Source organism: Priapulus caudatus, unplaced genomic scaffold, assembly GCF_000485595.1.
Source record: "Priapulus caudatus unplaced genomic scaffold, Priapulus_caudatus-5.0.1 Scaffold553, whole genome shotgun sequence".
Classification (NCBI taxonomy): Eukaryota; Metazoa; Priapulida; class Priapulimorpha; order Priapulimorphida; family Priapulidae; genus Priapulus; species Priapulus caudatus.
Window position 1 is genome coordinate 143,707 of NW_014577614.1, and position 12,903 is coordinate 156,609.

The 12,903-nt window shown below is 47.0% G+C and overlaps 2 protein-coding genes across 10 annotated transcripts in view; one reads left to right on the plus strand and one right to left on the minus strand.

Annotated features, from left to right (window-relative positions):
• LOC106811582 overlaps positions 1-12,112 on the minus strand; it is a 29,095-nt gene extending 16,983 nt beyond the window's left edge. For 4 of the 9 annotated variants that reach the window (XM_014815269.1, XM_014815268.1, XM_014815260.1 and 1 more), the window contains exons 1-4: positions 11,919-12,030; positions 1,458-1,663; positions 538-687; positions 185-279 (exon numbers count right to left, since the gene is read on the minus strand). In XM_014815269.1, coding sequence (XP_014670755.1) covers positions 185-279; positions 538-687; positions 1,458-1,479 — 267 coding nt within the window. In that variant the 5' untranslated portion in view covers positions 1,480-1,663; positions 11,919-12,030. The other 5 variants (XM_014815262.1, XM_014815266.1, XM_014815261.1 and 2 more) reach the window with 5 other exon arrangements.
• A 134-nt stretch (positions 12,113-12,246) lies between these two features.
• Positions 12,247-12,903, plus strand: part of LOC106811580 (WD repeat-containing protein 18-like) — a 6,827-nt gene continuing 6,170 nt past the window's right edge. The window contains exon 1 of the mRNA XM_014815257.1: positions 12,247-12,284. Within this exon, the coding sequence (XP_014670743.1) occupies positions 12,267-12,284 (18 nt within the window). The 5' untranslated portion in view covers positions 12,247-12,266. The remainder of the gene's footprint in view (positions 12,285-12,903) is intronic.

The following is a 12,903-nucleotide window of genomic DNA, read 5'->3' on the forward strand; positions in this document are numbered from 1 at the left end:
CACACACACACACACACACACACACACACACACACACACACACACATAATCATGCATGCACGCACACACACCATACAGTTACACACAAATGGTTTGTGTAAGATACAAATTGTTAACGTTACTTTGACATTGACTACCAACGAACTATGACCGTTGCACACTGCACACCGATTCCCGCTCACACCTGCGTGAGGAGGGTCTCATGCTTGGCCGTGTCCTGGAGAAACACCTTGAACTGCAGCTGAAGGTCGTGAGGTGCAACCTCCACAGAACCCGAGTCTTGAAAAAACAACAGAACGGAATCAAAACAAAGTCAAACAGAAGAGAATGCATAAAATTCATGAACTGCCTTTAACTTCGATCATTACTCTGAAACGATACGCGGAATCACATCCAAAGTAGCTCAATGTACGTACGCCATCTCCGACACGAATCAGAATGACAAAATTAAACAATTACAGCTAGAATCTGATACACAGTGAATATCTTGTATGCTTTGTACAGGGCAGACTGCGCGTCACAATTTTACCCGCGCACCTTTTGTGACATCTCTGTTGATGACGATGCCGTGGTGGGCGCCCCCACCAACATGCAGCACCTTGCTGGTATCAGCTAGCTTCTTAGTGCGCTCCATCACTAGTGTCGTTGACTTCTGACCCTTCTTAATCGGGGTCAGAATAATCTTATCTATAACAAAAACCGGGTAGGAGTGTAAGCTCGTAGTTATAGAATGAACAAGTTGAGAGAAGAAATTGCATGAAGAGTTATTGGGAAATTTGACTTGCATTAGTGAAATGCTGTCTTACTGATAAAAAATAAAATGCACTTTTCAAGAAATTGGAAGGTCCTATAAAGGAACCTGTTCTATATTCAGACACAGCATGTCACGTACGAATTCAGAATGTGTGACTCTGAGAGTAGAGAGTAAAACTGTGTATTGACTGAACGAAATGAAACCAAAACATTGCATAAAAAACATGCAGGGAAAAAATTCCTCTGAAAAGAATCTGAGTTTGTGTTGCGGCACCCTCGTCAAGCAAGGAAAGAAACAGCATTATTTTTAAGGGATCCACTTACCATCTCGCTCACGCAGAATGAGAAGGGCCCCATTCCACATAAATCACTTGCACAGCATGTGAAACACTATCGGTACTACTGAGGCCATGTTGGTAGCTGTTATTAGTGCTGTCACTACCATCGAACCTATAACCTCATGGAAGCCTTTTCTGCTGTGATGAAGCCCTTATTACTGCACTATTTAAATTTATTGGTATTAATAAAGCACCATATGTGCCATGGAAGCCACCGTGGCATTGCAAAAACCATATACGTATCACCAAAGCCCTATGAGAACTAACATATGCCGCATCAGCAACGTGACGGCATCGAGTGAGTGGGCTGTAGTGATCACAGCGGCATCCCCGGCATTTTCAATAAACATGTCGGTCTTCGGTTACCTTCGCTCGCTGGCTCCTCCATCGCTGCGCTGTGCTCTGCTGTACTGCGCGATTTATGAATGCAGGTGCCGGTCGGAGATATGCTGCTCCCTACGCGTTGCGGCGCACGATCGCTGTTGCCCTGTTTTGTTGCGCGTAGATCCAGTATTGTCCATAGCTACCGTGCTTCGCTAGCACGCCATGCCAGCTCCAGGTTTTCGCAGAAACTGGAATGAATAAGTTAACATTCAGATGAGGGGAATCACAGACACGTGTGGCTGGCACACTGTTCCTCCTATATTTCGCCGGTGGTCGACTATATGGATCATTCTATAGGTGACCATCCACTGTTTCCTCTCTTCACATCGCATGTTCATCTACCCACGACTAGCACTAGGCAACTTTCTCATCTTCTCTCTCCCTCTTTCTCTTTCTCTCTCTTTCTCTCTCTCTCTCTCTCTCTCTCTCTCTCTCTCTCTGTCTCTCTCTCTCCATTCTTCTATCAGTATTAGGTGACTTTGTGTCCGTTCATATAATTCGATCAAGACTCAAGATTCCAACAATACCCAGCCATACTTTAGCCAGAATTCCCAATCCTTATTTCTAATCAGCATGAGGTAAAACTTTACCCATCTCACTCCCCATTCTTATCAATCTTCGGCATTAGGCGAGCTTCACTAACATGCTAAACAATTCGCTGTTTCGTTTAATGGGTGGCTCAAGAAAAAGCTTAGGTTTCCTCTGCTCTCACTCCACTTGATCTTCACAAACAAACGGCTAGGCACGAAGATGAAATAGCGACGTTGGGGCGCGAGCGAACACGCGCCTTGCTGGGGGGGACGTACCCATGACAGCCACAAGCCTCTACAGTGGCTGCGCGTCAGGGGGAGACTGTGGCATCTGCGCCCATCACGCAAGCGAGGCAGATGCATAATAACAACCAAGGTATTTACGAGCTGGTAAGCAGAGACGTGCAGCATGACTACATAATGGAGGTCTTCCAACGCATAGCTGAAGAGAGCTTCCCGCCGAACAGCTAAGGGCTTCTCTGTATAGCTGAGGAGGAATTCACATGTATAGCTAAGGGCTTCCTTGTATAGCTGAGGAGGGATTCACATGTATAGCTAAGGGCTTCCTTGTATAGCTGAGGAGGGATTCACATGTATAGCTAACGTCTTCCCTGTATAGCTGAGGAAGAATTCACATATATTTAATTGAGTGTTTCCCATGCATATCTGAGGACACACCATGCATATCTGAGAGCTACCTATGTATAACTGAGGGCTACCCATGTATATTTGAGCAGGAATTCCCATGGATGTATATTTGAGGGCTACCCACGAATATCTGAGAGCTTCCCATGTATAATGGAGGAGATATTCCTACGTATATATGTGTGGGTTACCCATGTATATTTGAAGAGGGCATACCATGTATATCTATTTCCCCTGAATAGCTGAGGGCATTCTTTAATGGCGGGCAATCTGCCCCCATAGAGGATGGATCCAGCATGCCTCTCTGGGCAGTCAGTCATAATTACACTATCAACTTCATCTCTTGACATCTTTTACAAGCAGCATTAAATCAGCGAATACATCCGCCCACAATTACGCCATCGCCGTAAATTACCTAAGATCGCTTACCACTAACGATTCAGCAGCACAGATACCTCGCACGGGACCTATAATTACACCGTGACCTCATCTCCTGCTATCTCTTACTGCCGAGCGGCGGCGGACGCGCTTTATGGGCGCACTCAGAGACAAGAGATCACTTCTCAAGGAAGACGCGAAGCCATTAGTGTCGATGAGAGTGGCGAGGCACCGCCGGCTGCGTTTACGAGTCTGCGTACCCTGGCATCCCGCCACGCGCGCAAGGTTAAACCGAGACGTCTGCAGGGTGGACTACAGCAGAGCACTCTCACTGCTGACTCAGGCGCTACGCATTACTGCGACGCCTCTACGAAACAGCACAGCACCCCGTTACCGCAGTCACGAGGTTTCTACGCGGTATCCATCATTCAGGTCACGGCATTCCGTGTGGACCACGCAGCGGCTGCCACCGAATATTGGATCAACGCACAATAATTGTTCCGCCGCCAGCGCGACGCGTGTGCGACTAACCCGAAACGAAGTGGGAGCACTGTTCGAATCGGCCGGGAGCATTCCGCACGGGAAATACGACCTCGCGCCCCCCGCGCCCGCATTTGCCTGTGCTGCTTCCGCCGGCCACGACGTCGCCGGCACTAAATAAAGCAAGCAGAAGGCATGCACACCCGCCGGCGCGCGCGCGATCCTTCGCAACCGGATAGAAAGCAGAGTTCTACCGCGTACCTCCTGCGTACCTCCTTAGTATAAGAGCCTCTTCGCCTCGCGAGCGTTGCCCAGCCAGCTCTCTGCGTAGCAGCCGGGGGGGGGAGGGGGGGGGGGGAGTTTACAGCTGTGCGGTGAACACACGTGGCGAGGAGACGGTGAGTAAAGCCAGCTCTGGCGGCCACCGTTCGTTGCCACACTTTGCGTGGGGCAGACTGGACACACCGGAAAACCCCATCGAGATTAGTACTATTAGGCCCCACTCGTGCATGAGTAAACACATTTTTCCCATGAAGGAGTGGTCCACGCTCACTCGGGGGATGGGGGGAGGGAGGCAGAGCGATAACAACAACAACAACACGGTCCGCCCCCCGTGACGTACGCTCAATCTACCAGATGTGTGTCCTACTCGAGCCTTCAGCATCCGCAAATCTAGGGGGCCTACCCGCAGAGCTCTGCGAGTGGTTAGCTAGGTCCACAATCCAGAAACTCAGCACGAGCGGTCACACAGCACCGAACGAACTGCTCGGCCTCAGGATTCTGACCGAGGGGTGGCTATGATCTCGGGAGATCTGCGTGTGTTTACACTTAATCTCCTCAGCTTCCTCTGGGAGGGTGAGGGGGGAGGGGGGTAACTGAGAGAGGAGAGTGATCGTAACGGTCCTGATAGGCAGGGTATCGGCATCGCAAAGGCACCCGCAGGGCGTCAGCCTCATGTGTGCGCGAGATTCATTTAAGCGCTTCGCAACGAGGCCAGCCTAACAAGAGAGCTTCCCTTGTGTAGGCATTCTAACGCAGGCTTCCTAATTCCTAGCAGCAGTGCCGAACAGTAGTTTGGATACGGTCGAGCATGTGTAAGCGAACACCTCAAAAAACAACCACACCTGTCTATAAAGGACACTGCATTTTCCTTTAGTGGCAGTTATAAAGTGAAACGACCTCTATAGAACGGACATATGTCAATAAAGCACACTTTTGGCATTTCCTTAGAGTGGCAGTTATAATGTGAACCTTCTTCTATAGAACAGAGACCTGTCTAGATAAGGAATACTTTTGTAGTGTTTGACTGTAATTACAGACATATAGAACTATTACTGCAGGCATTCATACTTATCGAACCACTGATACAAGTGGAAGTTGTACCATTCCTATTTGAAATCGCACACGCGCACACTCAGATGCAAGCACGCCAGCATGCATGCACGCATACAAACTGGTGAGAAAAAATCCAGAGAGACATGATACAAGATTGCGTGGCACAGCTTTGCTGTTGATCCGAATCGCTGCACGCGGCTGAGACGCGCAGTTCCGCGGGATATGCGCACGCGACAGCGGGGATGTTCAAGTATAAAGCGCTGCCCGCAGTGGAGACGTGCGCCAAATTCGATCTCGCTCATGGGCTCAATCTACGAGTATCCTGAGTGTACGAAAGTGCACTGCATGCAGTTTGGCATCGGCCTAGACTGGTACCCGGTCGACAGTTCCACATGCTACACTAACAGCATCAGTGTAGCGAAGGATACTAGCCGGAGTGAAGGTGGTGCCAGGTCTAGCATCGGCCGGGCATTTCATTATTTACGAAAAGTAAACACAGTCGGTATAGGAACTGGTCACGTCGGTGACGCCCCATTCATGCCCATCAACGAAGAAGGCGGGGCTTATTCTGATTACGGAGATGCGAAAATGCAACAGAAGTACGTAGCGCAATGCGCTAAACGGCGTGTTATTTTCGTTTTTGTGCCAAACTCTATCGTAGGAAACCGTTCTAGCCTAGCAGAATGCCCTAGTTCCTGAGATCGGCGATTTGGTACTGTGATGGGTCCCCACCTATAAAAATTTCAAAGGGAGGTGCGGCGTAGGCTGTGACTGGAGGACACAAAGTTACAATCCTCGGCTCGCCTCGGCATCATGGCCGCATCACGTCTAGGCTGAGCACAGAATCGACGGTATCAATGCCCAGTTTTCCCCCTCACGCCCACGTACCGTACGTACGTCATGTACTGTACACGGAGAATCCGCAGACCCCTGATCCGCCTGCTTACTTAAATTCTGTTTTTACTCAAACGCAGCATTGCAACATCGCGAAAACTCTCAAACCTGCATCGCATGCAAACGAACGAACCCACCGCTGCGAAGACCTACGCATTCAAAGTACAGCCTCCTCCACCACCAGCACCACCACTCCACACACCCCCACCCACCCACCTTCCCACCCGAGCTTCCTCCTGTGCTAACAGGGGTGGGGAGGGCCGAACGCGACTACAAATCCCCGCTGGAAGATGCTGCGGAACCGAGCGAGGGATCGGATGCCCGCGTGCGTGTGAGCGCGGTGGTGAGTGCCGAACAGTTATGTCTCTGGTAGATGGATGGCGCCCGTCGCGAATCAAAATAAACACCGCGCGCGCGCGAGAGTGAGAGAGAGAGAGAGAAGGCCGGTGCTGGGATGAGTAGTCGCAGGGGGTTTTCCAGACAGCCATAAGACGTTGCAAAGCAGTGTCATAGATATAGAAAGATTTCAACTGGAGTGAGTCTCGGCACACACTGAAAGTGTCGCCGTCTCTCTCAGTCTTCGACATGTGAATGTAGATGGAGGCAATCGCCTCAACACGTCATCAGCAGTGAATACAAAACTGTTTTCAATCACTTAGAACTGATGTCATAGTACTGAATCTCAAAGCCTTGTCCCCGAACGCTGGTACAGCACTCGTTATAGACCCTGACACTCCCTGATCATGACTGACTTACACTTACAGAGAATTTGCAGCTTATATGTGCCATCTCGCAAAAAAAAATTTTACTAGAACGACACATTTCTACGTTTTAAAGTCGCGTCCACATTTTCGCGGACTCACCCACCTACATTTACGCGAGCAGACACGGCTGCATCTAATCCTTACCAGAGTCGTCGACGGACACACGGAATGTGATATGGCATCCCCGCGCTCACACTGATGACATCTTTATGATCACCAATGGCATGTGAGCCGACACTATCACGCGCACTACAGTTTGTCTCCACCCACGACACTACTCACTACGCACACACGATTCAATCGAGTCCCCGGTACGAGACCGCCTGCTGACGGCGCCTCGATGAGTTAGATATGCAGCTTCCTGTAGCCAAGGAAATGCAAGGCGATCATCGGTCACTGCAGCATCCCGTCGCCACGGAGACGCGACGTAATCGCTGGTCACGGAGGTGTGCCCGTACGCTTCACAGGAGATGCTAGCCGATGCGGGCTCCTCGGGCGTCCTTACATCGGCACCACGGCGACAACGGGAAAAATCCGAGGAACAATGCGACGCTGGCGATTGTCGCTACGAGTCCTCACCAGGGTGCACTGGGCGGAGACGTTGGCAGGTTCACGCTTCACTGTGCAGTGGACGCATGCCGGAGATGCACATGCAACCTCGTTGCAGCTGAGCAAACGCATGCACCGTTCGAGGGAAGCGTCCGCCGACCAAACGCGCATCGGTGCGAATGGCTCTCCCCGAGAAACCCACAAACAAATCCGTATGGGAACATTCCTTCACCCCTGCGCGCGTGCGCACACGGCGAAGCGCCGGTTCTTGCCAGACAGCCTAATCTAATTAGCTTGCAGAGGAGAGATGTTTTTTGTTGATGCATACCCAGAGGAGGTTGTCGTAGCGCTACTGATTCTGCAGCGTGCGCCTGCGGAGCACGACGAATGCGGCCCAATTTTTCCTGCCCGAGCACAGCACCCCCCACCCCCACCCCCACCACCACCGTATTCTTTTCGGCCGGCGGCGGCGACAGCAGCGGCACCCTAAAACGCCTTTACCCCCTTAACTGTGAGTCATGCCCACCATCCATCATCCACTCGTTATCGCTTAACTCTGCGCGTTAGGGAACTGCGATCTAGCATTCAGTGAACGATGGTTCTCTGGCGATTTTAAAGACACGGCTGATGTAAAGCCTCGTGAAAACATTTTTCAGTCGTGTACAACCCCTCAACTGCAAATTGCTCTTAGCCAGACACAGTGCACGTCTACGCATCGCCAGAAGTAACACGGGCACGCCAAGGCGTGCAAAGTTGCACTAAAACAAACAGACGAAAACCTCCGCGTCGGTATTTCCGTAGATGTTTTGCGTGCAAACAGCCATCTCTGTGATATAGGTTCGTAAGACAACTCTGGCTACTCGTGCATGTCATATATATCAAGAGTAGATAATTGTTATATTATCTACTCTTGATATATATATATGCACCTAGATTTGTCAGTGTCAGATGACGTTTATCTATCACTAGGTGGGGGGCAACTAATCTTAACGTTCCTCTTCACGGACGAATCCTGTTACTCATAAAACACCAAACTGCCGAGATTTTTATAACGCACGTTACATGAACACACATCGAATTATCGCCTATATTTGAATTGTTCGTTTGTTAACGCCCCTATGTTTACATTTGTGCAGCTCAATGATTGCACATCTATCCCGCCTACACATAAGTGATCGCTACATACGAACGTTAAACCACGAACGCTTGAGGCTCAATGTTTGCCAATGAGGATTGGTTTCGTTCTCCATTCTAGACCGACGAAATCCAGTAACGCTCGCGTGCAACACAAGCTTAGCAAACAGCGTGCACCTGCAGGCAGTTCAAATAGGAACAAAGTACAATCCGGGCACAACACACATCTGTGTCACTGCTACTGCTAGCTTATGCTTAAAAACATTGCAAGCTAGTTCCACGTCCTGCATCTTGCACGAAGGATTTGAACTATCAAATTTATTAGCAGACATTTGTATCTTAAGACCGTTATCTTGTTACGCGCACTTGGGGTTACCGCCAACGATACGATAGTATTTAAATAATTTCTAGATGAGCCAGGCAAGTCTGCAAACATTAGGTAAAAACTGCACCTCACCCTCATGCTGACTTCATCCACTTCTATGTCTAGCGCAACCCTACCACATAGCCCTCTTTTTACCACAATCCACCCACTTCCCTCACCTCACCTTCTCCTCTTCCCAACACTATTTCACCACTTTTTCATTCTGCGCTATATGACCATTATTCAACCTTCCTTCTGCTATTTCCCTGCACCACCTTCCTACTGCTATTTCTATAAATCACTCTCCTACTGTTCTTTCCTGATATCACCTTCCTATTTCTTTCTCCCTACATCATCTTCAAACCGCTCCTTCCCTACATCCCTTTCCTACCACTCTCTCACTTCTCCAGCACCCTAGCAGTGACCACCTTCTCCATCTGCCACTATGTCTCACCCATTCTCTTTACCATCTCTAGTCACAACTATCTCATTCTCTTGCCACTCCATGCCATCCTCTTCCTTTATCTTAGCAATATGACATCATGGAAGAAGCATGTGTCTTGTTTATACCTAGTAATGCCAATGGGTTGTGTGAGCACTTCTCAATCTCATGCACATTAATATATGAATCTGAGCAAAGATCTATGTGATATACTAGACACCCAACATGTGATACCCAGAATCTGGCACATCCCTGGATTTTTAATTATATCATTAAATCAACAAAGAATCAAACAGGAGTTACACTCAAATATATCATAGTGAAGTATATTACAAACAAGCCAGGAATACCAGTAGCAAAACTGACCCACATAACACTCTCTCAGCTAGGTTGCAAAGACAGTGGCTGTATACTCTTAAAGCCGCACTATGCGCATCTACACGCTAATTTCTCCAGTACTAGACTAGCAAATACTTCGTGTCAATCATACTACCTAATGACAAAATAAACTCTAGTTCCTCCCATTTCACTGCGCATTGTCTTATAAAAGGCATTTGAAAATACCTCCAATGTTGTTCAAATTCTCCGATGTTGTTGACAGTTTCGCGCTGCTCTCCCAATCAACCGTGCAGCGGTGCTGCGGTACAGCGGTACGGTTGTAGCAAAGATAAAAACATGTGACGTCACCTAACCGCTTCGAGGCTAAATTGTTTGGCAAACAAGTCAGCGTTGGCGCCAGATTACCAGATTTCGCACCTCTTTCTTGTGGGTTTTAATTAAAACGCACAGTGAAATGGGAGGAACGCGCCACGCGTACGCGCCACGCGAGCTATAGTAGTACTACTACTACTAGTACTACTACTAGAGCTATACGCGGGCTATACTAGTAGTAGTATAGTCTAGAGCAGGGGTGTCAAACATACGGCCCGCGGGCCGGATCCGGCCCGCGAGATGATTTGATCAGGCCCGCGACATGTAGAACTTTTGTTGAGTTTGTTTAGTGTGGTGAGTTGGTTCAGGTGTTCAGATGTAAAAATGTATTCACTCAACTCTATTTGAGTCATTGTTAATGAATGTGAAATGCATTTTATTTCAATTCCATTGGCCTATCTGTGAATAAATGTGTTGTGCTAATATATAGATCTTTGTGGTCCGTGATTATGTAGGCTACACATGTAGGCTGAATGATAAAGCATAGTACTGAAAAACAAAGCTAAAGATTTGGAGTTGACGTAGGTTATTTTGCCATTATTTTACTGGTCCGGCCCACTTGAGATCAGATGGGCTGTATGAGGCCCATGAACCAAAATGAGTTTGACACCCCTGGTCGAGAGTATAGTATTATACTAGTACTAGTAGTAGTAGTACTACTACTAGTAGTACTAAACCGACCAGGCTCTCCAACTGTTACACGGTGTAGGACGCCTCTCGCCAACGTAGTGTTAAGCGAAAAGGGAACTTGTGACTAGTAGCAGGGTCTCCAACCATTCTGCGGAATCATTACGATTTCTAGGCTTAATTTCCGCACTTCGCAGCGGCAAGGTTATATTCCTCATTTCAGTTGCACTGTATAAAATTTGCACTGATTGTTCGCATTGTTCGCTTGGACACATTGTTTTTTTTTTCAGCGGGTGCCTGGCACTGGCTAAGCGCTGGTGCAGTAGAGATGCAGCAAGTTTATTAATAGCCTTCACTGCGCGAGTCGTTTCTTGGAAATGAACACTCTGCCATTCCGTTAGTTTTGCACCCCCTACCATCGCTCAGTGTTATAATGTGTTTCTATGCATTTTGTATCTGGCATGTCTACGGTAAATGAAACAGCCTAGTCAGACAGGCGCTGTCTGCAAGGTGTCGCGTAGTTTAAATTGTCTGCTAATCAGATTAACACGTGGGGAGAATAGCGTCCAATTGCCATTGCCATCCAAAAAACCCGACTTTTACAGAAATTCAGGAACGAATATACACAGATGTGACCTGTACTTGTGAAGTCAAAACTCAGTGTTAATCATGGCTATTGCATGGTATGCAAGACACTTTCAAGCGGGGCACGGAGGAAGGAGTGACTGCCAGAGGCATATATAGTCTCTCAACAGCATAAGTGCTATGCGGGTGCAGTGGAATCTACACCCAATATATCAAGCTTCTTTGCAGCAGATAGAGAATTGTCTGTCTTGACGCAGAAGTGAGATTTACGGATTATTTAATTGAACACAAATATACACAATGTGCCTTTGAGGGCGGCAGACCATGCAAATTAATGAACTCTTTAAGAAAATGTTTCCAGGCTCACAAATAGCCAAAAAGTATGGTTGCAAACATACAAAAACACGTAAAATTGTGAGAAATTGCAATTCTTACCTGTGTTTTAATACATGTATTATTACTATAGACTAGTAAAGTAGTAACCTAACTGTGTACGCTCTCTGAAAAGTCATGAAAAGTGTTTTGAATCCTAACTTGTAGGGTTGAGTCTATAGGGTTCAGATAGTGTCATCAGACATGAGAATATGGCCCACAGTATGCCTCAGATTGCAGGAAAATGGCTTAAATATTTCAAAATTTTCTGGGGGGCATGCCTCCAGACCCCCCTAGCACTGGCATGCCTACGCTACGGCACGCGGGCCAGCCTGCTACTACTACTTGTACTAGTACTAGTACTACTAGTACTACTACTAGAGTAGTAGATACAATAATGTAACCCAAACCCAAGAGGATAGGGTTTCATCCTCTATCCTCTTGGGTTTGGGTTACATTAATGTCATTATTGTATCTACTAGACAGTAGACTAGAGAGTAGAGTAGCTACCCGTAACCCGGTATATACCTACGGAACTATTTTAAGTATTATAATTTATCGGTTTACCGTCCGTTCTATGCCGATACCGATTTTCATTCATGAGTCGTACACGTGTTAGCATGCGAGGTATACCTACTAGTCCCAGTTGAATACCTTATCACAAGTGTGATCCTATAGAACCGATGACAAGTAGATCACAGACACTTTCAAAACAAACTTTACCAGAGGGGAAGGCTCTCTTGCAACCAATGCTTGCAACTCAGCCACTTACCAAGGCGCGTCGAGCGCACGTGCCGATTTCCACGCCCATACGAAGACGACATTCCTAGACGGGTTACATTTCCCAACAATTTGCTTCTTTACGCATGCGATATCAGCATATTGATAGACTCCTGATATCAGCTAGTTAAATAAGGGACCAGTCTATGTAGCAAGAAATCGTTCCCATGACGTCATAATTTTGGATGCTCACTTTATGTCATGTCAGCCCCCGTTGAGGTGCACGAGAGTTTTTGTTTAATAATATTTTTGCCATAAATTAACAACGACACATTGAATTCCACGCGAATATTCTTTTATCTGACAAGCAGTGACACGAACTTGTCAGAGCTGTCTTACTTTTATTGGCACTCAGCCAGTTTGATTCTTTAGTTATTTTCATATATTATATCATTAATGCCCTGGTAATGCCATGGTATGTCAGTAGCTAATACTACTACTAGTAATACTAGTAGTAGTAATACTAGTAATACTAGTAGGCCTACTAGTACTAGTAGTACTAGTACTAGTAGTAATAATGACATTTAGCTCCTGATTAGGTGTACATCATCATACCGCCATTTTACCGGTACTATTAGTAGTATTACTATTAGTAACATGTTACATGTTTGCAACTATCAGTATCACATCACTTCTTAATTACTATTTAGTAATTTACCTCGAAATACACGTTAAAATAAGAAAATTTCGAACAGCTATACTATTTGACAAACGCCATTCTGGATGTTCTTATGTCTCTTTTTGTACGCGAAAATTCTCGAACTTTTGCTACGTATTATGGGATATCAATTGAAAAATGGCGGCCTTTGTTCGGAGTTTCATCTTATCAATTCTAATA